At 36.6% G+C, this 27072-nt stretch overlaps 2 protein-coding genes across 2 annotated transcripts; both read right to left on the bottom strand.

Moving 5' to 3' along the window:
* Positions 1 to 3083: 3083 nt before the first annotated feature.
* Positions 3084 to 9895, bottom strand: arl6ip5b (ADP-ribosylation factor-like 6 interacting protein 5b). The gene is made up of 3 exons (XM_058764373.1): positions 9647 to 9895; positions 7936 to 8153; positions 3084 to 3914 (listed from the first exon to the last, which is right to left on the bottom strand). Exons 1-3 carry the CDS (start codon positions 9823 to 9825, stop codon positions 3739 to 3741), a joined length of 573 nt encoding a protein of 190 aa, XP_058620356.1. The 5' UTR covers positions 9826 to 9895; the 3' UTR covers positions 3084 to 3738.
* Positions 9896 to 12686: 2791 nt separating this feature from the next.
* Positions 12687 to 27051, bottom strand: zgc:113278 (Translocating chain-associated membrane protein 1-like 1-like). Its single transcript, XM_058763889.1, has 11 exons — positions 26801 to 27051; positions 25798 to 25864; positions 24744 to 24868; positions 23635 to 23751; positions 23494 to 23552; positions 22895 to 22979; positions 22728 to 22798; positions 22418 to 22522; positions 22100 to 22243; positions 20339 to 20496; positions 12687 to 16640 (listed from the first exon to the last, which is right to left on the bottom strand). Exons 1-11 carry the CDS (start codon positions 26918 to 26920, stop codon positions 16567 to 16569), a joined length of 1125 nt encoding a protein of 374 aa, XP_058619872.1. The 5' UTR covers positions 26921 to 27051; the 3' UTR covers positions 12687 to 16566.
* Between the last annotated feature and the right edge of the window lie 21 nt (positions 27052 to 27072).

The following is a 27072-nucleotide window of genomic DNA, read 5'->3' as shown; positions in this document are numbered from 1 at the left end:
ATCTAGAGCGTCCCTTCTAAAATAAGAGTCGTCGTCTTCTTCTTGTTGTTTAATGGCGACTAACCCTTTAGCAGCATTATCGCGACAAAATAAGAGTCCTTTACCTATACTTGTTTAAAAGTGCTACGTCTAAAATGCCTTTACGGTATTCATATATGGATGACAGTCCCGTTTCTATTCATATTTTATTTCACTTTAATGTTAGTTTTATTTCGGGTTCACCCAAGCTGTTCCCCTATTCCTTTGAGTTATTTATTTATTTCTCTATTCAAATTCCTTTGTTTAATCCTGTTTCTAATCTCCCATTACTATTCTTTGATTAATACCCTCTTTTAATCCTTTTCCAATTTATCTTCTTTTTTCTTTATTATTATCTTTTATTATTACCTTATTATATTTCAGACATTTTAGTAGCCTATTACCTGTTCAACGGTTTATTACCCCACAAAAAGCACATTTACCTGTAATAAGTTTATATTTTGTATAGTGATGCATTTAGTCCTGTGTGTCCAAACTGTAATCTATTTAAAATCACCTCATCTTTCCTACATCTTCCAAAACTGTATACTTCTTTAACTGATGAATTAATTTTATAATAAAATCTTCCTGTATCAGCTGTGTCCCACTTCTTCTGCCACTCTTTTTGAGTATTTGATTTAATAGGCTTTACTATTGGAAGTACTGGTGCACTTTTCCAGTTTTTTGGTATTTTCCCTTCTTTCCAGATTCTATTATATAATTTAAGTATGTTTCCACGTGTTTCTATTGGAATATGTTTGAACATGATATAACATATTTGGTCTTCTCTCAGTGCTGTATTGTTTTTTTTTAACATTCATTAATTGCTCTATTTAGTTCATTTATGTCGAACTCAACATCTAGTGTGTTTTCCATAGGTTTCTTTGGTGTATTAATATCTGGATACTTCTCTAAAATTTCTTGTCTTTTTAAAAAATAATATTTCTTAATTTTAAAATTAAGACATAAATAAGTCAGTTGATTGAATGAAAGGTATTTTCTTCATAATGAAACCATATTAAACATATCAAAAAATGTTCTTGAGTTTAAAAAAAAAACTCTTTTGTATACTCATTGTGCTTTTAACTTTACCCACTCACGTTATATTAATTAACAGACTCAGCTCAGCATGCTGCACACACACACACACACACACACACACAGACAATACTTAAAAAGGACTTAATAAGAAGCTAATGGGAAGAACCTGACAGAGAGTGAATGATTTTCAGAAAGATTGCTTTTTAAGGGAAGATATAAGAACAGTGTAAAAATAAATAAATAAATTAGTCGGGCTGATGAATCCTGGATGCCTTAATTTTTAGTCACAGTGGCTTTATTTGTGACTTAAAAACGTTTAATAAAGTTACCTTTTTAAAATAATGGGGGAAAACGAGTTGTCAGTGTAGAAAAACCAATGTAGTTTATCTGATGACATTACCTGCTGTAGGATCACTGTTCTGAAAGGTGGAGGGGTTTAGGGATGCCTAGCCTCCAAATGTTTAGAATGAATGTGAATAATAACATGTGAAGCATTTGCATTAAAGCACAGCTGATTATTTGGAACTAATTATAAAAACTAATAGATTATTTGGATTGACTTCGATGTAACACCCACTTTATTGTAAGGCTGTTAGGTGATGATGAAGCCGTTTAATTCGTGAACGACCCTGTTCCACATGCACATAAGACGTTTGCAGACCAAAAGAATATCACAACACTATGCTAATGTGTAACTTCATAAACACAAATGCCTGGTGGACTGGATTCATTAATATGCGTATTGAAGACTGTTGGACCAGTTTAAGCAAACTGATTTTGAGGGGCATTTTCACCTTAATAAGGGCAACTTTTCCAGTCTTCTTAAATGTATGCATTCCCTTTCATGCACAAATGAATTTAATTAATGCAATTAGAATAATGAGACACTAGTATGGCTGTTATCAGTCATATTAAATCAACTTTGCACTGCAAAAGTGGCACAGAAGCTGCATTTAGACGTATTTACAGTGTTTAATGCAGCTCAGAGATGGCATGAATGCATTTATACTGCAATGTGTCAGCTGCATACATAATGCTATTAGCTTAATGTTTTAAATATCAAACCTTTTTAATATAAAAATCTGAATAGTTGGAGGAAATATATACTTTAAAATATACAAGTCATTGATTGATTCACTCAACCAATTCTTTCTAAACGGCTGATTTGTTAGGTGTCTGTCTTAATGAACGGGTCATTGAATCGTTCACTCAGTTCTTGCTGTGCTGATTTGTGACACAACAGTTCTGCTGTGACTCTGTTTGGAAATATTTTCATTGACATCTGACAATCTGACAATATCGCATCTAAAATGTACATCACAATATTAACTCGAACAGTCTATTTTTAAAATGCAGTTATTTATGTTTAACCATGCTTTGCTCTGGATGTAAGAGGAAAAGGAAACTGTTGATATAGAAAGATTTTTACCTTCAAACAGTAAGAGGTCCAGCCTTACGTACATTGCTAGATTCAGTACCACGAAATGTATCAAAATACCATAGTATTACTAAATGAAATCATTGTTGTACCATAGTACTGCCATGGTAGGCTACATTTGCTTTTTGGATAAAAGTGTCTGCCAAATGCACAATCTGCCATTTGTTTTAAGCACAACAAATGATATATTTCTCTGTGAAAAATAAGGCTTTATTTTAAAACTAGCACTTGGCTACAAAGACCGCTCTGCAGCCGATCGCAGGAAACAAACTAAAAAGAAAGTGTTTTAGCAGTCCACTCTCTATTATCATGCATTATCAGCAATTATCAAATGTAATTCTTTAAAACCAAATATACGATCAATCTAGAAGTCCTCTATGAGGTAAAACAAATAAAACAATCTCCTATCACTGCATAAAGGGAGCTGAAGGAAGGTTTTTGAAGAAAATATAATCCGAGAGGTGCACTAACTTTAATCCCAAACATACTGTACCTAAATTCATTACTTCAAATGAAGTGTCATGGACAGTCTGATTTCTGCCAAAGGAGGCGTTTACTTTGTACTGACTCATATCATGCCCACACCTTTCCACATTCCACCTTTATTCAAAACAGCAAACAAACAGTATTGTGTGCATTGATTTCAGAAGCATGTAAATGTTTGTTCACTGCAGAGCTTGCGTTAGCCAAAAAACGTTACAAAACATGCAATTTAGATGCAATAAATACACACTCCTCTATCATATGTCATTTCAGCTCAAATGGAAACATTTCATTACTATTACAAATGTGCAATAGAAGAACGATGATCATTTCGCCATAGGGGAAGGTATAACCAAATCTACAATATTTCAAAGTGCTTTCAGTGACTCTGTCTGTAGAAATCTATTCAAGCTTTACAAAGCATACACTTTTATGCTAATTCATCATGTATAAAAACAAAAACAGAGACAAAACGTCAATGGGTGCTGCATACACATTGGGAATGAGTTTAGGGCGTCTGGCTGGGACAAGAGTTTGACAGACTCATGCTAGCAAGAACTAAAAACAGCATTGTCATCAGTTCCAGTCATACTTCCTTGTGACGTGACAAACATGTATACGATTGGAACTTATTCATACTTTGGTATTTAAAAGATATTTCCATTTCGGTGTTCGGCTGTCAAACCAAAACCAAAACAAACAAAACAACTCAAGAAGAAAGAGTGGCTGGATGTAGTGGACACCGAGGTGTTTCATGCTCAATCTTTCAGCTTACTCTCCAGGAAATCCTGGATTTTGTTGATTTTCTCTTCTTGTTGATCCAGGAGATCCAATATGAACCCCATGGGCGTCTTCTTCAGGCCAACGCCCTCGATCTTGTTCTCCAACTTGTTCTTCATGTTGCGAAGTCTCAGAGAAGCGTGGATGAGGATCACTGCAGGGCAAAACACAAGACTTCAGCAACAAAAACCCTCTTGATGAACCGCGACAGAACCGTGCGCTCAAAAAGATGACAGAGAAGGCCATCTATTCAGTATTTAAAGCTCAGTTGCTCTATTAGTGTTTCTAGTGAACATGCATCTTTCCCATTAAGCCCAGTGGATGCAATCTTTCCGTATTGCAGTGTATTACTTTATTCAAATGTCCATTTATACATATCTACACATATACAGTGCCCTCCACTAATATTGGCACCCTTGATAAATATGAGCAAAGGCGGCTGTGAAAATAAATCTGCATTGTTTCTCCTTTTTATCTTTCACTCAAAAAATTCACAAAACTCTAACCATTCATTGAAGTAAAACAACTGAAAGTGGGGAGAAATCTCATGATGAAATAAATGTACTTCTCCAATGAATGTTGGCCACAATTATTGGCACCCCTAGACATTCTTATGAGTAAAATATCTCTATTCATATTTAACATTTTTTTTAGCACACCAGGGTGATTATGAGCATGAAATTGTCCAGCCATGACTTCTGTTCCACAGGATTATAAATATGAGGAACACAAAGCCCAAATTCCCTTAATCATCCATCACAAGGAGAAAAACCCAAGAATATAGTTCTGATGTACAGAACAAGTTTGTTGAGCATCATAAAATAGAAAGTGGCTGTAAGAAAAGAGTTAAAGCGTTGAAAATCCCCATTTCCCCCATCAGGGCAATAATTAAGAGGCTCCAATCAACTAAAGATGTTACAAATCTGCCTGGAAGAGGACGTGTGTCTATATCGTCCTAATGCACGGTGAGGAGGAGAGTTTGAGCGGCTAAAGACTCTCCGAGGATCACAGCTGGAGAACTGTAGAGATTAGTTGAGTCTCGGGGTCAGAAAGCCTAAACAATGGCCATGGCCTTCCCGTCCTCTGACCTGAACCCAACAGAAAATGAGTGGTGAACTGAAGAGAAGAAGCTGTGAATCTGAAGGATCTGGAGTGATTCTGGATGAAGGAATGGTCTCTGATCTCTTATCAGGTGTTCTCCAAACTCTTCAGGCATTATAGGAGAAAACTCAGAGCTGTTATCTTCGGAAAAGGAAGTTGCAATAATTGGGTGCCAATAATTGTGGCCAACATGAACTAGAGAAAGCATTTATTTCATAATGTGAGTTTCCCCCACTTTCAATTGTTTTCCTTCAATGAAAGATTGGAATTTTGTGAATTCTTTGAAAGAAAGATCAAAAGGATAAACAATGCAGATTTATTTTCACAGCCAGCTTTGCTCATATTATATTATATACCAAGGGTGCCAATATTAGTGGAGGGCACTGTATATACACATGTAGTGATAAACTGGAAACAGCTTAACTTGACATGAAATTCATTTTATAAATGAATAAATAAATACAATTAAAAAATTTAATTCAAACAATTCAAATATTTATTTATTCAGTCTTTATAGTGCACAGAATGCAAAGTTATTTTAAGACCACATTACAATTGTTCAGTGTTGGGAAGGTTACTTTGGAAATGCAATAGGTTACAGATTACATGATTAACATGTAATAAGTAGTGTAACTTATTACATTTGATTGCTTTTGAAAATGTATAATATTTTCAACTGTTAATCATTTTGAAACATTTAAAGCAGGCAGGTTAACCTTCATCACTTGAATTAAGATTATAATAAGTAAGGGATAATGTACATCTTTATTTTGCGATAACTGGCTGGATGTACATTATCCCACTAAGTAAATAATTAGACATGAAACACTGATCCGAGTTGAAATATTTAAACGCAAAGCTTCCATGAAGTTCAAACTAGACGGACATTTAAGGGATACGGTGCAGTCACTTTTATTACACCACATTTAACTACGTTTACTAGTACTTACAGTAGTAGTTTGTTAGTTATCTAATTATCCATTACTGTGTACAAAATGGCAGCAGCTGCGTTTGTATGAAACGAGAGAGCGAGTCCACGATACCAGGATGACAGAATTTAAGAAATTGTATACATAATATTGAATTGAGTTTTAATATTTAATTAGCTAACCAAATGTAAAGCTTCCACCAAGAGAAACTGTTCCTAGCAAGCGTATAGCACCGGCTTAAGTTACCCGGATGAGTCTGTGTTATTAGGTCTGTTATCGAGGAATATCGATAGGTTATCGACTGACCAATCAGAATCAAGCATTCCACAGAGCCGTGTAATAACTTAATCTAAAGCACAGCCATTATTTACTTTAAGATCGTTCTGAGGTTAAATACAGATTTAAAATCATAACAAGAAATAGTTTAATAGCTATGATACTGGTTTTGAAATCAAATGTTTGCATAGTTATGACAAGAAACACTTGCATCTAACAATGCCTTGGGAAAAAACAAATAATCTTAAAAAATAAAGCATATGCATAAACCAAATAAGAAATAAAACAGTTATCCAATAAACATGTGTCCTATTCTGTTCTATTTTAGAGTCAATGCAATTTATGAAAGAAGTCAATTAAATCATTATGTGTGTGTGTGAAAATATTAATTTGTAATCTCCTTTGTAATTATTAACATTTTCAAAAGTAACTGTAATTTAATTACACATTTTTTCTCAGTAACTGTAACTGATTACAATTACATTTATCCATTACATGTAACTAGTTACTCCCCAGCACTGCAACCGTAGTAACAGGGCAGACTGCTGTAAAAGGCTCACGCTGTGGTTTTAGGCAGAGACGTTTCCAAGAATCTGATCTGCTACTGTCAGGAAGTGCTAAAACTGAATATAGCACAATTAGATAATGCTGTTTTGTGTTGCTATAACTACAAGCAAAACACGCTGCTAGAGCTCTGCCTGTTTTCCGCAGTAGCTTGAAATACCCATGCAGTCTGACTCTGAGCGAGGAACTGAGGAGAGATGTGTGGATTATGAACGTCTCTGCGACTGATATACTGTAGAAGCTCAAATCCTCCAACATTAAAGCGCTGGTTTACACACAGATGAGCCTCTGAGCATTTACTCACCTTCATGTCATTACAAACTTTCTGTGGAACACAAAAGATGTTTTAAAAAAAAGTCTAAGTGTATTTTTTATGTCCATACAACCAACTGTCCAATGTTTAAAATATCTTCTGTCATGTTCCACAGAAGAAATAAAGTCATGCAGGTTGAGAAATGACAGAATTTACAGTTTTGTTATTATTTATATACTACTACAGTTTTTAATCAATATTGAGCTTTTATTAGTAATTCTGTTATGTGCTTGTGTCATTTTTATCAGTTTTGTTCTTTTTAAACATTTTTTGTTTTTTTATTATTTCAGGTTTAGTTTTTATTCATTTCCAGTTAGTAATATTAGTGCTTATTTCAGGTAGTCAAAGCTAAATTTTCATCTAATGTTCAAATTTTATTTTATGTGGGCTTTTTTTTAGTTAGCAAAAATGTTTTAATGATTTAATGCTTTTTTCAGTGAAAAACTGAACCCAGGAAGTGTTGTCTTTTTGCCACAGGATGATTGACAGAAAGGATTTTTACACTTAAAGTAATAAAAGGCATGTGTCAAACATGACATACATTAAAATGAGACATCATCAGTCGTTACTGCTGTATTATTATACACAAATACTTTCACTTTTCAATTTGCAAAAAGTAAGCAATCCTGCACTCTTAAAAATAAATGTTCAATTAGAAAACTTTAACGATCACTGAAGCTTTCTAAGGTTGCTTATAGTGAAACATCTTTCAATTTTTAAGAAAAGTGGTTCTTTTAAAGAACGGTTCACTGAAAGCTTTTTGTCATTAATGGCATCGCTGTGAAAACCCGCTTCTGAAGCCTTTATTTCTAAGAGTGTGGGTGACAAATATGACTGTGAACGGAGTATTTCTGCAATGGCACTGGAGACCAAATATAGTGTTTGTTTTGGGGTGATGCTGCATCCACAGCAGTTAATGTCAGTATAATGTCCTAGAAAACACATTAAAAATGACACAGCGCAGCCGTAATAAGGCAGGTGCGAGTACTCACGGAGCATGGGGAATGTGATACCAAAGAGAAGCACCATCACTCCTCCACACAAGGACAACAGGAAGTAGCTGATTCCCAAAACACCCACAACAAACAGGGTGGGGTTCCTCTTCTTGAAGTTCTTGATCACAGCTTTGTTCTCTCCGGCCCACACGGAGCCCATGAAGACCAGAGCCACGACCGCCCCACCGACAAACATGCCCAGCGGGTTCATAAAGCTACAAAAACCACACCAGACATTCAATGCACATCAATGAATCACTGTTACTATAACATATATATATATATATATAAGAGCTGCATCAAACGGGTGATAAAACAGGGCTCCTAATGTCAGTGTGAACGACAGGAAGTACTCAGCTGGGACACTCTGTTAAGGGTCATTCACATCAAGGAAGATAACAATACTAAAGTTATCGGTATTGCTATCTTAAGTTATCGGTACAGATGTCTTAAGTTGGTATAGCTAATTATCTTATACTTATCTGCATATTTATTTGACGTTATCGGTATATTTATGTTAGTTAGTTATCAATATACTTATCTCAAGTTATCGGTATAGTCTAACTTCGGTATGTGCTTATAATAAATATAATGTTATTGTCCGTTGGTGTGGATGCTAATATAATTGTCGTTCTTGGTGTGAACTGGTCTTTTCAACCATTGTTTTAACATAAAGAAATAAATATGGCTTTTAAATAAAGAATTGTAAAACTTTGTAAATAAAGAAAGCCTTAGCGTGAATGTTTTTTTTAGCTCACACCCAAAAGAGTAAGATAGATGCAGGGCAGATGATTAATAATATATACACTAGTGCTGTCAAACGATTAATCACATCCAAAATAAAAGTTTTCATTTACATAACATATGTGTGTGTACTGTGCATATTTATTATGTATATATAAATACACACACATACAGTATATATTTTGAAAATATTTACATGTATATATTTATATAATATATAAATAAATTTAATATACAAATATAACATTTTTCTTGAATATATACATGCATGTGAGTGTATTTATATATACATAATAAATATACACATATATTATGTAAACACAAACTTATTTTGGATGTGATTATTTGCGATTAATCGTTTGACAGCAAATATATATATATATATATTGCAATACATTTTTTGTTTGATTTTAAAATGGTAATGTTTGTTTACAACTCAGTTTTTAGAGTTTTATTTGCATGTTATTATATTTAATAATATTTTATTTATTTATGAAGGACTTTTAAACATGTTAGGCTACATGTCATGGTTTTAGCCAGATCCATGTTTGAGTCTGCTTTTGGTCTGTCACTCAGGTTAAACACATTTCTGGAGCAGGCAGTGACTCACTGATTCCAGGCCTGCGAGCTTGACAACACTAACACAGCCAAGGAAGGGTGGGTCCACCTTCAACACATTCCTCACAGCAACAAAACACTGCTCACGACTCGATAACAAGCACACAGCATGTTTCTGATCTCTCACTGTGTTTAATGCTCTGGATTGAAATAATGCAGTGTAAAGTATACAGTCTCCGCATTAAACGGAGGATGAGTTTGCTCTATCCAAGCTGGGTGCGACATTTATTCAGCTTTACTACAAATAATTAACACGCACAGCACTGTGGACCACGCTTTGATAACAGACTGAATGAGGTTATAGTGTACACTAATAGATATAAATACATTTAAGACCTTCACATACCCGACAATCAGAATTACGACGATAGCGGCAGCAAAGTAGTTGGTCTGATAATAAAGCAGATTGCTGATCACTCTGTTATTCCATCTGCTTAAATCAGACACCTCTGGTTTAGAGAAGCGGTCAACACCAGGGAAGAAGTCATCCCACGGCCTGAAGGGCGCCAGCTCCATCCCTGCCATGATGCTCTGCGATCACGAGACGGGGCTAGCTGCTACACACACTAGCCCTAGCCCTACCCCCCACACCCTGACAGACAGCTCTGTCGACCAATCGTTAAGACCTTTCGCCACGCCCCTACCTTTCGCCACGCCCATTGCTCCAGCCTGCTGTTATACTTGGCGATCACTGACAGCAGAGCGATGATGAAGCACGTGGACTGAGAGGCGCTCACGTGACACAGAGCACGAGTGGGCGGAGCTCGAGGCCCAAACCTGCTCTGATTGGTCAAAAACGATGAATCAAATTAATAATAATCCTTTACTAGCTATTTTTAACTGCCAGTGATGGGAATAACGGCGTTATAAATAAACGGCGTTATTTTTTTCACTGAGTAATCAAACGAATTACTATTTCCCCGTTACAATGCTGTTACTGACAATAAAATGCAGCGTTACTATAATTTATTATAATTTTATTTTTACCATTAACTGCCAGTGATGGGAATAACGGCGTTGTAAATAAATGGCGTTACTGGCGTTATTTTTTTCAGTGAGTAATCAAACGAATTACTGTTTTACAATGCCATTACTGACAATAAAATGAAGCGTTACTATAATTTATTATAATATTATTATAATTTTATTTTTCATTTCATGAATGGATGCGCAGTGTAGGCTACCTGTATTTGACGTGCCGTAATCTCGAGTGTGAAGGCGCACGCCTCGGCTCGCTTTGTCTCGCACGCGCAAACAGATACAGAGCGAGAGAGTCGTTCATAACATGCAGAATTGACGCGCTACATGTAAACGATATTCTTTGTTGTATTTTTCTGTCAAAATAACGGAGTTCCTTTGGAATTCTTCAGCTTTTAAGAACGCCGGGTTCTCCGGTAGTGGGCGGAGCTAATGCGCAAACGGCAATCTCATTGGCTGGCGCTCACCTATAATCGTCCCTGTTTTGATTTCAGCAAATCAATTCAAGCGAACGCAGACTACGTGATTAATATTCATGAACCCAGCAGCTCGTTAATCCTTAGTGCGTTTTATATTGTTAGTAGCATTCGTAGTAGTTTTGTTATTTTATCAGTGTTATTTTAGTCCACCCCCCCTTTGTTATAGAAACACTAAATGACAAAATCACCAGTCCTAAATTCAGTCAACATGACAGATGCATTCATACATGGTTATTCTAATTACTAAAGTTATATCATCATAAAGTGCTAAATTATCATATTATTATGATTGACTGACTGATGCTAAGTGTCAGATATTTAAAAAAAACTGTGCCATTTTACAAACATAAGCTTTATATATAAAAAATAAAATTACACAGAGGGTAGATAATATTTACAATAATCAATTGAATTTGATAGGTGTCTCTCACATTGTCCCACAGAAACATTACAATAGTGTAGATTAGTGTACAATGTTTTATAATAATAATTTATGCTATTTAGTGTCCATTTCACTCATTTAACATATTTAATATTGGCATTTTTGAGCATTTATTGTTTTAGAGTAACGTGCCCAACACTAGTTTGGTCGCCACGTGGTACGTGTTTCTTTTCTTCACGCTGTCAGAATAGACCAATCACAGTCGTTTGTGATTAGTAACATGTTTAATAATTTCTATAATAATTTTATTTTAATTAATATATTTATATTATATTGTACATTTTTTAAATAATTGATTTTTATTAATTTTTAATAAGATTATTTAAAAAAAAAATCGGATTTTTTTTTTTTCAGATACAAACCGTCATAATCTGAAAACCTCGCCCAGCTCTCCATTGACTTTGTATTGCGGGAAGCTGCCTCCTTGTCATTTCTGACTTATAACAAAAAACAGAACAACGCCTAAAAGCTGCTATATGACAAGGTGTACAACAAACAAGCTAAAAAACCCAGAACTATGTTTTTATAAGCTTTTGACCCCCAAAAACGAGCGTTTAAGGACGCAAAAGTAGAAGCGTGACCACCATGTCAAATGATTATTTCACCACCCTGTGTGAACCTGAGAGGAGGAGATATGTCGAGAAACTACATTTTATTCGTCTATGTCAGTGCCCCTTTTCCTTAACTTTCTTTTGTTTGGAAAATGATCCAACTGGATGAACATTGAATGGCCCAATGTGAAATACACCGACAACTACAACTATTAGTGTCTGAAACGCTTGTTGTTTGGGGTCGACAGCTTATAAAAACATAGCTCTGGGTTTCAAAGTCAGAGAGCGTTTTTAATGATCTGCTATTACAACATTTTTGCTTTTATTTTATTAATATTATTTTTGCTATTATTTAAAAGGATGAGGTATTATTTTAAAGAAATATCAACATGGTAAAATTAATATTTGTATTGCAATTTTAAGACTACACATTTATTTTGAGATTTGAACCATTTTATAAATCTGTATGAAACTGTAAAGACTGTACTGAAGTGATTATTTTAAGTTTGCTCAATTATAGTGTCCCCACTGTTCATTCAATTGACAGTAAAGATACATTAATATATTATAATTTATACATTTTATATACACTTTAATTTCATACTTTTCATATAAGCTTTTTTTAAATACAAATATATATCATCATCAGTCAAGTGCAGGAATATACTCTGTTCAATGTGTGCAGGGATCATTCAATAATATTCCTACACTTTAACACACAGCAAAGCATTAACACAGCAGTTTTGTTCAGTGCAGTCTGCCCATTGGAATGAATACTGCGATTTGTGCACGGTACTGTGAGAGAAAAAAACAAACAAAAGCAAAATGACTTCTTTTCCAGTATTATGGTATTTCAGACATCAGAATGCAGTCTTTCATCGAGAGGAGTATAAACGTCAGCAGTCAAAATGAACAAAATACATGCTCACACTAGGGTTAAGCAAAAGATTTAATCAAAGGACAAACATACAAAAAGCATCACACAGACTTGCATAAATACATATATTAATAACATTTTATATAAAAACCAATATATCTCAACATACAGGCAAGCATTAGAAAAGTAACAGTGCTTGTACTATGTAAAGCATGGTGAAAATAATTTAGGTTCCGTGTATCTGATATTCCAGAAGGCTTTGGTGCATCTTTTAATTTGACATATCAGAATAATTATGATGGCTGATCACTGCAAACAATATTATAAAAACATGTATTTTGTGAATTAGATTTTTTTTTTTTTCCATTTCCATTTATGTACACAAAATCAAAACAACTAAGCCACATCAAAACAGCACAGTTATTCATTAGTCTCTCACATGACAGAACAATGGGAGCGTGTGAAGTTTATTCTCATTGTCACTTACTTCGTGTTTTTATCCACCAGAATCTCACTACTCAAAAACAAACAAAATATAGACTTGTACAGAGTACAGACTTGTTCATACCCCAAATTAAAATCTCAAACAAAACAAAACACACTGACAGATCAGGGAAAGTGGCAGGAACGTTTGAATCTTTTCACAACATTTAAAGTCACCAAAAGTATTTATCATTTGCAGTGCCACTGAAATGGTAGAAAGCTTCTCCCACACAGTATAAAAATAATAAACCCATAAGCAGTAAAATATTTATATGCTCTAAATAATGTTCATCTCTCAATAGTTCAACGCTATAAAAATAGTTTAAAAATCTGACAATTATTCAGTAGTGAATTACTCTATATAATTATTTTCCTTTCATGTTTAGTTTGCAAAACATCAGTCAGCAAACAAAAAACTAAAAAGAAAAAAAAAAAAGTTTCCTCTTGAAAAAAAAAATTCTACTTTGAAATGGGGGTTAATCAGGTTTGGAACAAAAACAGTATCATTTTTGTGTAAACGTGGGAGATTTTAGTATTTTTCAACTCTACATTACTCCTGCGTTCAGTCCTGCAGACATCTGTTAGAGAAGAACCAGCACCGACTTGAATTTTAAGAATTAGCTTTGCACTGCAAACAAAGCTTTACATTTTGTTTAAAGACGTGCGAGGCGGATCCGTACAGGTGTTATTTCAACAACATTAAAGGGATAGTTCACCCAAAAATTCAAATCTGATGTTCATCTGCTTACCCCCGGGGCATCCCAGATGTAGGGGACTTTGTTTCTTCAGTAGAACACAAAAGAAGATTTTTAACTCAAACCGTTGCAGTCTGTCAGTCATATAATGCCAGTCAATGGGCTCCACGGCTTTGAGAGCCAAAAAAACATGCACAGACAAATCCCAATTAAAATGAAATGATTGGTTTGTGCAAGAAACTGAACAGTATTTATATCATTTTTTACCTCTGATCCACCGCAATGTCCCGAGCGCGTTCACAACATCCGGCGTGTGACGCGTCAACCTGCTCTGGCATAGTAGATATACGTCACTCATTGTTCAGAACTGGTATAGCAAATAGGATGTAGAATACAGTTTTGGAAATCATCATTATTATTAATTAATTAAAGGGGAAGGGTAAGAAGAGAGATGGAAGTCTCCCTTCTAGTTATAGTTGATCTCTGTCTAGCTCCGGTTCACACTCCAGTACAGTAGGTGGCGGTAATGCACCACTGAAGTTGGATGCCAAGAACACGCATGCGTCTACTATGCCGTGTCACGCACCGTTTCGTGTCTTAAGACCTCAATGTATCGTCACGAGCCGCAGGGTTTCATTTGGTTTTGTCTGTGTATGTTTTCTTTGACTCTCAAAGCAGTGGGTCCCATTGACAGACTGCAACGGTTTGAGTTAAAACTCTTCGTTTGTGTTCTACTGAAGAAACAAAGTCCCCTACATCTGGGATGCCCCGGGCGTAAGCAGATAAACATCAGATTTTCATTTCTGGGTGAACTATCCCTTTAACAGTCACTATCAGCAGTTACAGATCCTAGATTTAAAACCCTGAATTGAGAATGACCTCTGTGTGCGTTACGAAGGTCACGGTGAAAGTTTCTATGAAATCTTTGACTCTGCTTTGAATCTGGGCTCTTTCACCGAAATGCACCGAGCTAAAGCAAACCATTGATTCGGACCCAGTTCTGCAGCCAGATTTAGGCACTTGACCTACAAACTGAACCGAGAGCCAAGTATGATTTCTAACTTGTACACACAATACCAAAGTTAACTGGGAGAGAGCAGCACGTCCCTTTCATATAATTTGGCAACTGGTACACAGCACAGCGTGTGTGTGTGTGTTAAGACAGGGTTCACAAAATAAAATGAAACAAACTGGCAGTTTGTGTCTTGCTTTTACACTTGGTTATACAAAAAAACAGTAGTAAAAAAAAAATGTTTAACAGACGGCCACTTTTGATTGCATGCCTACGGTTTTATTTCTGCTTTTAGGCATTAAATGCTTCAGTGAGGCAATTCTTCCACAGATCGCAACATGCACACGTTTACGGCATTTCAACGAGGAAAATAATATCGAACTCTCTCTTCACACTAATAAACACAGACACAAAGAGAACGCAAACCGAGAAAGAACACAACTTCTACTGTTGTCAGCTTAAGGACACTTAAAGAATCGTATGGTTTCATATAAACTACATGCTGACAGACGCGGTCCGTCAGAGAGTTACAGGTGATAGATAACAGAGAGCAGATCACTCAAACGCAAGGAAAAAGGCCACAAAGTGTTGAAAGAGTGATGTTCCAACACTTTTCACATAAAAACAGAGCTTCAGGGCTTCATAAACATCAGTATAACTCGGTGCACCTGCACATTTAACTTCAATCTTTCTCCTGCGCTCAAAACCTCTTCATGGATAAAATCCACACTTACACAATATCATAGTAAAGCCTTTAACGAGCTCCAAGGCTTTTGCAACTGAAACTAAAAGCGATATCACCATGTGTTATGGATTATATCGATAACCGCAAGGTAGCCATGATAAGCACCAAGGCCCCAAACTCGGCCAGTTAGGCTCTTTAATAGTCCTGGGGCAGCATGTGAACCCTTCTGCAAAAAAGGCATATCAATCCTTAAAGAAATAGATCCAAGCCTGCAGGGGGAGCCGTCATCTAATCACCTCAAACACAAAACGCAACTGAAAACCAGATCAACACTGCATCATCCAAGCCTTCAGATGGCACTCTCACAAACAGCTCCGCCTCAAACAATTACAAAACGATTCTCCTCAAACAACGACATTCACACGCAAACGGGACACTAAAATCAGTTGCTCTCAGTATCGACATGTAAAATCACACAGCTCAGGTCATTTAAAAGCTATGTAAAAAGGAGTTGTGTAGCAGTCCTTGGCCACCTCAGCCTCTTCATACTGGGGTTTCTCACTGAGCGTCATAGTAGCGTACAGGACTGAGGGGCTAAAGGTGAACAGTTAACAAAGGACACTTATCAAACGCTTCGGTCCACACCGTGTGTTTCATAAGAAGCGCAGAAATCACGTCGAATAGGGTTTAATCGTGTTCAGGGCCGGATAAACGCTTCATCTTCTGAGCAAGACCGACTTGCAGAAACATTTCTGTCGTGCAGATCCTGGACTTAAGAAACCACACAACTCAACGAGCGAGCCTTCCCTTCACGTCAATCACAAAACCTTCAGAAAACCTCTCAGTCTTGCTAAAAGTCACAAGCATATGGATATAATGATTGATTATAAATCTATATAGTTCATTTTAAAGATGCAGACAGGAAAAACAGGAGACAAATAAAACCTGAACCATGCCGTAGTTCGTTCCTGTGGTTCTTTTCGCAGTTATCAAATCTGTTTCTTTTCTACAGTTCAGAGTGGAAACAGAGCATCACATTTTGGGCACCTGCTCTCGGTTTCCTCTTACGAGGCTTTAGATTTTCTTGCTCTTGGCGACGTCTTGTCATCTGGTTTCATGACTCCATTGACTGAACCCCCTGTCAAGGAGAAATAAAAGATCATTTGGTTAAGTAAATAAGCAATAACAAAGAGATTTCAATGCAACTGCGCATGTCTGGTGCTGAAGCATGGTAGCTGGTAGTATTTTTACAACCCAAAACACAACTAATATAACAAACATTTAGGTGTCTACCATTACCTTGTTGTGCATTTTCCCCAAGACGACAGGTGATGAAAGCACATTTCATAGTTCAGATGCTTATTTTCTCAAAGGAAAGTTTAGGAATATCTAAATTGCTCCCTTATTTAATCTCTCTTATTATAATTAATGAAACTGTTAAAGGTGCACTCATTAGTAACCTCAAAGTTCTTCAATCACAATGGCACTGCCACCTATCAATGTGGATCAGCATGACCGTCTGAGCTTTATGTAAATGACACTGATACTAGTGAGCAAATTTTAATGGTTTCCACTACAAATACCATTACAAACAATCAACTATTAATCTGTAGTGTGTTTTGGGACATATTCCATTAGGATTTATTGGTTTTAACAAGCCACCAATAGAAGGCGACCAATTACCAGCAGAGACCCACAGGGTCCATTACAGTTTCCATTAAAACCAATACAAGTCCCATTATACACCGCGTTACAAATGATTATGCACATGCCATTTTTGTTTGTTTTTCCAAATCAGTCAGTATGATTAAGGACTCATTTTATCCTCAACTATTATTTTACAATGAGAATGTTATTTTATGTGAAAGAACTGATAATATCAACAGTTTTACTGATATTTTGAAGGAAAAAAAAAAAACACAAAATATGTCGTTCCAAATAATTATGCAGAATGCAGTTTGAAAGCATTCAATGGGTTATAATGAACTCAAAACAGAAATCTGTCATATTTGCTGCATGGACAGATCATTTTCCCAAAAATAAACAATTTAAAACTAAAAACCTATTTACAGTTCAAGTTACATATTAATTTATATGCACTCTTCTTGGAGGTGACTTTAACAATTCTCTCATCCATTTAACTTGTAAGTCCATGTATAGTTTCTGGCAGTATTTCATTTGAGGATGCCAGTATTGCCTCCCAGAGCTGTTGTTTGGAGGTATACTGCCGCCCACCTTCATAGATCTTCATTTGAAGGATTTAAGGAGGTCAGGGGATGATGGTGGCCACACCATGATGATTTCTCTTTTTATGCCCATAGCAATCAAGGAATCAATGGTGTTTTTTGCAGATGGTGCGTTATCCTGCATGAAAATCATTTTATTTCAGAAGGCACGATTCTTCTTTCTATACCATAGCAGAAAATGGTCTGTTAGGAACTCCACATATCTTGCAAAGGCCATTTTGACGTACCATCTCACTTCCCAATATACCAGCCCAAATCATCCCTCCACCACCTCCTTGCTCCATCCATCTGGACCATCAAGTGCGGCATTCGTCAGTGAATAAAACTGATTGAAAATTAGTCTTCATATAATTCTGAGCCCATTGCGAAAGTTTCTCTTTGTGAGTTTTGGTTAGGGGGTGGTCGAAATGCAGCTTTATGCACAACTGCCTCTGAAAGATCCTGCGTCGAGAGGTTCTTGGGACTCCAGAGACGCCAGCAGCTTCAAATACCTGTTTGCTGCTCAACAGTGGCTTTTTTTTTTTTATAGCTGCCCTTTTAATAACATTAATTTGTCTGACAGAAACCTTTCTTAATAAGCCTTCAGCTGATCGAATTCTTCTGTGCTGTGAATCACTCACAAATCTTTTGACAGTTCGAAGATCTCTTTTTAGTTTTCGTGATATATCAATTATTTTCAGGCCTGTTGCAAGACATTGTACTATTTCACGCTTTTCACCTTCAGAAAGATCTTTCTTCCTCCCCATATTGCATGAGAACCGTGACTTGCTTAATAATGTGGAACAACCTTAGTAGGTTTCCCTTTAAATTAAAACATGAAAAATAAAACAAACAAACACATTCTTTGAAAAAAACTAAAACCTGAATATTTACTTTAATGAAATCCTACTGATATGTTACTTGCATAATAATTTGGAACACGCTGTATTAATACGAGTACATTACAATATAAATTCATTAGCACGAGTACATTATTATTTATTGGCTTAAAAATAAGATGCAAGCAATCAGAATATTGTACCTGGTGGGGAGTGCCCAATGTAAACATGAAACATGCCATTATCTATATTGTACTGCGGATAATGCAGAGTAGTACAGCTATATTGTAATGCAGAGGTCAACTGCTGCTCTGCCTATAGTTAGTAATGGCCCTATAGCATGCAGTGTTTAATAAACAGCAGTTTTACTAAATTCTGCTGAGGTGAAATTCAGTGCAGTCCTGTATCGTAATACGTATCGTAACTTTACTGGTGATACACAGTTTTAAATCAGCACCAAACTACTGAAAGTACCTTCAACACCGCAAGCATGCGACTTGTGTCATTTACTTTAAGAGCCTGTAAAGAATATTATTACATAACTAGCCAGCTAGACTCTACCTATTAACCCCTTAACTGTCACCGTCCCGCTCTTTTTTTCGTTGTCTTTTTTCCCTATCAAATATTTGAGTAATCATCATAAATTATATATCATTTGAAAGCTTAAAACCTCAAAATTCATCCTGTGAAAACCATTTTGAAATCGGACATTGCTTTACCATGGAAATTGTACTTTAAAATCGTTTGGCGGTCTCCTCCCCCTTAGTGGGTGGTGTCAAGTGTCATATTACACAATGTATTACGGTCTTTTAGAATCAAAACTTTTTATAATCTTGACAAAATACATATTGCCGGAAAGGTCTGACTCTCACAATTCCACATTTGGTGGTCTTTTTGTGATCGGAGTAATATTGACAGATAAATTTAGACATTTGTGACAGAAAAATGCATTAAAAAAAAATTCAATGAAGTTGAATGGCACCCGGTGGCTGTTTGTGGTATGACGCCCTAAATAAAATCTCACAGGAACCTCAATTTTTCTCATATCAACTTCAAATTTGGAACATAACTTGTTGAGACATAAGGCTTTAATTTTATGCCAATTTTAGAGTAAAACCTGTTATGTAAAATATTTATTTTATATAAAATATATAAAAAATAATATTTTGTATTTTCTTTACAGTAAATTTAAACTTCTATAACTTTTTGATACTTTCATATTTTAAAATAATTCCACTTTTGCAGTAATCTGCTGATTGTCTTCTTAAAAAAAAAAAAGAGTCCAACCTTATGTCTGTATTCCAAAGCATTCATGAATTATAAGAGTTTAAGTTCGGATAGTGCACTTTCATGTATATGTTCAAAAATGGGGGGTGACAGTTAAGAGGTTAAACTAATAATTAAATTCATCTACCAGAAAAAAAAAAAAAAGAAAGTGTGCTACATATCCTGCAGTTGTTAATACTGTACACAATACTGTAGCTGTCCCTCTTCACTCCTACATGGAGCATCTGGTTGTGGTTTAATTTTTTTAATTCTTAAACGTCTTAATTTACATCAATTTCAATACTGACATGACAATCATGTTAATCTTTACTGATACAAGTCACTATGAACAAAGAGCCTACCGCTGTTGTTTTGAATGAGTTTTTTTTGTGCAACACTTGTGAATAGGCAATTTGAAGAGTACTGTCTAGAGTGCTAAAGATAAACAGGGTTCTTTCAAAACATATTCTAATCTACATGCCAAATGACTTTCAGGCAAGACTCACCTCGAGAGTCCTTCTTGCTGGGTCTGCTTTTCGGGCTGACAGCTTTCTTCTTGCTGGCCTGGATTTGAGATTGTTCTCTCCACTTCTTCAGCTGGAAATTGATGAATTTCCACATCATCCAGGCCTGGGTCAGGCAGATGGCTGACAGGCATGTCATCCTAAAAGAGAGACCATCATTCACAAATACTTCAAAATAGCTTCAGAAGCTCTCAAATTTGAGTCCTACCCTCACTGCTCGATCCTTGGATGGGAGGGCTGTCTAAGTCACATCAGCTAACCATTGCATACCTCAGGGTTCGGTGTTTGGCCCTCTCCTATTCTTGATATACACAACTACACTGAGATCATTCAGCCTCATGGGTTTTCCAACCTGCTATGCTATTGACGTGAAGCTCTGACTGCTATTTAAGCCTGATGACCCCAGAATACAGATACAATTCTTGTGGATGTCTGAGACATGGATCATTGAAAACCACATCCAATCACAATCCTGCCAAGCAGGTCAACACAAGGGATGGGTATCGATCGTTAAGGTTTTTTACAGCATTACTACTCTTACCAGTACTGCTTATTGATCCGGTACTATCAAGATCAAAGTATGCATCACTTTTTACATGTACGCTAGGGTGTGTGTATGCACATGATGTGAATTTCGTCATCAGAGCAGTATATGCGTGTACTGTTCGTGTCAATCTGGAATTGATTCTGAGCTTAGTTTTTAACAGCAGATGGCGCTCTGGGCTAGTTTTTAACCGCACACTCAAACCTAAGCTGGGTTTTGCAGTTTTTCTCAGTGTTATTTGGATAGTTTCATTAGAGGGCATTTAAGATCCTGCAATAATCAAAAATGGACAATAATGTGTGCAATATATTAAATGATTAGTTTGCATCCCTAGCCAAAACAACATCAAAATTCAGACCTGTCCACAGTAACATATCAAAGTCGGCCCAAAGCCTTTGATCTGCTGATGGTGTCCAGCTTAATTTCACAGAACGCTGGTCAAGCAGATTCACACTACATAATAGGGGTGTCGAAATTAATCATTTCTACGATACATCGCGATGCAGACGAGGACGATTCGGTATTGGTTCAGTAATAGACCATAACCGATTATAACGTACTGACGCTTTTCTGATGTCATTTGTCGCGGTAGCATGCAATGGCAGAAAGAGGCGAGACGCGAGTGCGAGTAATTAAAAATGCTCCAACTACTTTAAAAGCCGACATATGGGCACATTTCGGCTTTTATGAACAACCTGGTAAGCATGACCTGGAGAAGACACACGCTGTGTGTAAATCATGTCACGCACAAATAAAATATGCAGGGGGTAATACCTTTAATTAATACAACTGGTTAATATTGAAATGTTTTACATCACTCCATGCATTATGCACTTTTAGTATTTACTTTTGTGTATTTGTTCTAAATGCTCCTGTTGTCTTCTGTGCCCAGACTTGAGTTTTGTTTGATGCATTCAAGAAGCGTGTTTTCTTTGAGCAGGTAATATTAAAGGTTCAGTTCATATATCTGACTGCTTGTATTTATTGACAAAATTGTATACATGAAGTAAAATTTAAAATTGAGGATGCAGTGCATCGTCAATGCAATCGTACCGAACCGAACCATGAAAGCAGTGCAGGTTCACATCCCTACTACATAACATGGACTAGCGTCTTCTGCCCTTATGGTCTCATTACAATGTATTTGTCTGCTAAATATCACAGGGGAGGCAAACATGTGCGAAATCAAGCTGACTTACCTGACAGTCAGCACATTAAAGTTTCCCTCTGCTAAAGAGAATCCCTGATTATCTGTGCGGGACAGACCAAAACCAAACGTCAGGACAGAAACGGTGAGCGTCAGGAGGCGGGTGATGACAAACAGCAGAGCCCACAGCGTGAACCTAAGATGCAAACACAGGCCAGGCCTCTTAACAACAGTCTGAACAATTCAAAGAAGACCTCAGCAGAGCAAGGGAAATTAAGCAGGCAGAAATCATATTAAATTCTAGGATTATATGACAAGAAAACCGTGGAAAGCAGCACAATGTGAGCTCTGAAGATAGGAAGAGACGAACCCCTTCTGCTTGTTTTCATCACTGAAGTAGAAGAGTCGCGAGGCGTGAAAGAGCAGCTCTACCAGATAATGCGGCACCAGAAGAACCAGACCCAGACGGTGGAGACTGAAAGAGGACACACGAGTCAGATTCACTCTTCAATAATTCAAACACACGTCCACAAACTGGTTCCTTATGAATTAACCACTATTGCTGCACTCATCTACCATGCACTGTTATAAAAACAACCATATTTTCATATCCTGTGCGGAGGTTAGTTCACAGTAGTGACAGAAATAAAATACCACTACGATTGTAAGAAAACACTCACTTCAGGACGTAGGCACCAGTGATGTGAAATATATAAAGGCAAATGTAGTAAAGTTGACGTGGAATGTCCTCCTAAAAACAAAAATAAACACAATTTCAATTTAATAATGTATAACAACTACCATTTCTGTCAGCTTCAAATACATATGGCAAAAAACTAAGCCTTACCTTTCGTACTTTCTGAAAATACAGCTCAGGAAGAGCATGGAACCAGTAGGCAATCTGACAGATATAGAAAAACTTCACTTGGAAACTACAAGACAGAAAGAGGTTTGTAGATCAGCTTGTGATCCGCAACGGTGCACCTAATGCGTCAGATACTTACACATACTAATACAAACAGGTTACAGTTTGAGTAATCCGAGCTGAGTGTTTTTCAGTGTTGTTTGGATAGTTTAAGATCCTGCAATAACCAAAAATGGACAATGATGTGTGCAATATATCAAATGTTTACTTAATTACTTATTTCTTGGTGAGTCATGTATTAAAAGATCTAATTAAAGACCAAGGACAATCCTGTCATACCACAATACATTTGCAAATCTTCTAATAAAGCTGGTGAGAAACGTATTTCTGAATAGTATACGGGAATTAATTAATGCTGAGCAGTTCTAAAGAAAAGGCATACTTGGGGTTAGTGATCTGAATAAGCACTTAACCAAAACTACTGCATTTAGGAACACAACTTCAATCATCCCTCAAATCATGTGCTTTATTGAGGGGAGATGTACAACTGGACGTTAGAATGACTGTGTCACGTGACTCACGCCATGTGGATGTGAGGATAACCTTCCCAAAGAAACGTTGGATTTGTCACAAACTCCTCCTGTTGATTGAAGAAACAGTCAGTTAGTCTGTGTACAAATGAGGGAAGGGCAGATCTGGGACGTCATGAGCAGATCTCTTACATTGGTGAGGATGCTGCAGCCCCAGACGAAGGAGAACAAGTAGAAGGTGGCCAGCTGTCCCGACTCATTGAACTTGCTGTGCTTGGTTTTGGACAAGTGTAGCCGACGATTGATTTTCTATTGAAACACAATCAGGTTACTGTCTTGAGAGATGAAGAGCAATTTGAAGAAACCATTCAAATTAGTTTCGAGGATGTGTATTGATGAAATCTTCAGTAGCAAGGCCTGATCGGACAAGCAATAAATGAGGGGAAAATAAATAAACCAAAAATTTAAAGAAAATTCACAATATTTTTGCACAAAATATGTAAATGTATGTGCATGTACAACATTCTTTTGCATACATATACAGTGGGAATAACTGAATATTTATTTAATAATTTCAGCTATTTTTTGTCTTGTGGACTATATGTAAACATCTTATGTAAAATATCTCAGGACAGTACTAAAAAAAACATGCATTTTGTATGATCTCTCTTATTTTGTTAAAATATTTCACAGATTCTGCAAGGGGTTCCCAAACTTTTGCATGCCACTGTATATAGTAAACTACCACGTCAGTGAAATATTTCTCATTATTATTATTTTTTTTTCTACTTTTATTCAGCAAGGATGCATTAAATTGATCAAAAGTGACCGTTTAAAATGTTCCGAAAGATTGTCATACTAATGCAATTCTGAACTTTCTATTAATGACAAAAATCACAACATTGACAATAATTAGAAAAGCTTCTTGAGCTACAAATATTCAGCGTTTTTAACTATTTTTGATTCAATAAATGCAGCCTTGGTGAGCATTAATATACATAAAAAGCCTTACCGACCTCGTATACATGTTTTTAATGACAAATTATGCAATCAGTCTAACAATTTGAGTGAAAACAGTCAAGTACAGCTAAATGAAAAATGTGTCCCCTTCTCTTAATGTCAGCGTGGACTCGAGCTGGGCTGGACCTGATGAGCCGTGATTGTCCAGCGTCCCAAAGAGCATTGACAGCTTCAACAGAAGGAACTGCGAGCTTTTGTGCAAACATGCTCATCTGATTAGTGCTCAAGAAAAGGTACAACATCTTAAATACTCAGATAAGCTAAAACAGCAGAGAACTTACGTCGAGTATGTACTCTTGAATCAGGGCATGAAGAATTATGGCAATGAGCAGGTAAAAGAAGACAGTGGCGATGTCCTTGGGACCGTATTTGTAGTAGTTGACAGGCTCAGGCTTGTCCTCTGCATCTGAACAAAACCAAGCAGCCAAAAATGAAAGCCTGCTCATTTAAACTCATTATGCACTCATTAGGGGTCCGAGCAGAGCGGCTCGTTTAGAGACGCTTTCCGCTAATTGTCTCAGCTAGAGAATTTGCGAGACCTGTGATGCCTCGACATTTCATCTCATCACACACAGTGACATTTCCACAACGGATGAAGCCGCCTGGGTGAGCGGAGAAATGCCACGAGCCACAGAAAAACACATTCAGTTGACTAGAATAGCGATACGCATCTGTAGATACTCACAAAAATCATTTCATTCATTATATTTCGCCTCGAAATATATCTTCTGAAACTTTCCAGAAGACGTTTTCTGGCTCTATGACCCACTAAATTACAGATCAAATATATACAACATGCAAATTTATATCAGTCAATACACTAAATTCATATTTTAGCAGTCAGTAATTTCAAACGTGAATGACCACAAAACATGAAATTTGCACTGGCCTTTAGAGGAGTGATAATGAGTGAATTCATGCTTTGCATTCATTTTATTAGAATCTAAATGATTGTTTTCACAGAATCTAGGGCCGCACGATTAATCAAATTAATGGGCATTTCCTGGGGTTCTTCTGCGGGGCATATTTGGAGTTTCTCTGGCCTTCGGATGGAGATTTACTACTAATCACAGAACCGTGCTTCACTGAGAGATATGCATGACAATCGCAGCTTCTGTCTAATCGCGATTGCGATTTCATTTCGATTTATCGTGCAGCACTAACAGAATCCTTCAGTCGCACCGTTTGCCATTTATTTTTACACTGAACTCGCCGAGTCTATCATTTAAATTTGCCAATTTGCTCACGTTTATTTCAGCTTGGACCCTGATGACTGCACCTAGCAGTTATATATTATTTATGTGTATAAGCGTGATTGAAAGATCTTGATCGTACCTGTATCCAGGCTTTGTGTGACATTATACTGGACTGTGATGAACATAATAGCAAATTTTGCTGTCACCTGCAAAAATAAAAAAAATAAAAAAATCATATTAATACTTACAAGTAAACACAAACATATTTGCAAAAACCACAAGTTTAACAGCTGAGCATCAAATAGTTCCTGGCATTACTGATACAAGCTGCAGCAATATTAGTACAGAATCAGTGACTAGAATGATAAAATCTGAATCAAAATGACTTCAGCTGTTATAATAAAGCTTTTCCAAGCCAGTGTAAAAGGAGAGGTATTTTCTGTCTGTATGAGAGTCAGCTGCCTCACTGTAATGAGGAAGCTAAGTCAGAGCATGTGATCAAGCGGCTTTATGCTTTCATTATCTAATTCAGCATGTTTAGTGCTGCCGTTTAACTAAAATATTCAAATAACACTTGTCTAGTTCCAGCAATTAAATGAAGGGATTTTATTAAGAATTACTGGAATAGCTTTGCTGCATTATACTACACGGACACCAAGGTTTTAGGATAGACGTGGGTGTCTGCATGTAGCATAATACAACACACTTCACTGATGCATAATATTATGTGATGATCATGTTATATTATGTGAGTGTAAGAGTCAAAAATAACCTAAAATGTGACAATCATGTTGTTTATAACCGTATAAAAGTAAAAAATGACCTAAAATGTGATGCAAATGAGTATAATTTTCAATAACATCAAACATGATCATGTGATATGATAATAAAAATGTTTCATTATAAATAATTATGAACTCAAAGGTGATGACCTGGTTGATTTTAATAGTAAATATTAACATATACTTAATCACAACAGCATGTTATCATGTGATTTTAACATTAAAACCTCAAACATGATGGCCATGCTCTATCTGGTAGATGTAGTACCAAGCAAACATGATTTGCGTGTTATGTTATGAGTTGCACAGTAAATAGTAAGCTGGAGCGGGATGATCATGGTGTCTGTAGGAAATAATCACCTCAAACATGAGCCCCAGCAGGACGATCATGGCCACACACGACACCATATCCGCGTGATTCTGGATCACAAACTCGTGGCTCAGCACGGGAGGACTCTTGTTCTTCTTTCTGAAGCCCATCGCTCTTCTCTCGCGGGGGACAAAGGCTCCTGATCGGGGCAGAGACGCGCAGGTGAAGCAGATCTCGGGGAAATTCACTCCGAAGCCCTGCTACGCTCACACCCGCGTACGACGCGCGCCGGAAGCCGTGAAGCGCGCGACCAAGAGCGCAG

This window comes from Onychostoma macrolepis, chromosome 23 (genome assembly GCF_012432095.1).
Source record: "Onychostoma macrolepis isolate SWU-2019 chromosome 23, ASM1243209v1, whole genome shotgun sequence".
NCBI lineage: Eukaryota > Metazoa > Chordata > Actinopteri > Cypriniformes > Cyprinidae > Onychostoma > Onychostoma macrolepis.
This window is presented reverse-complemented; position numbering and strand designations above follow the sequence as displayed.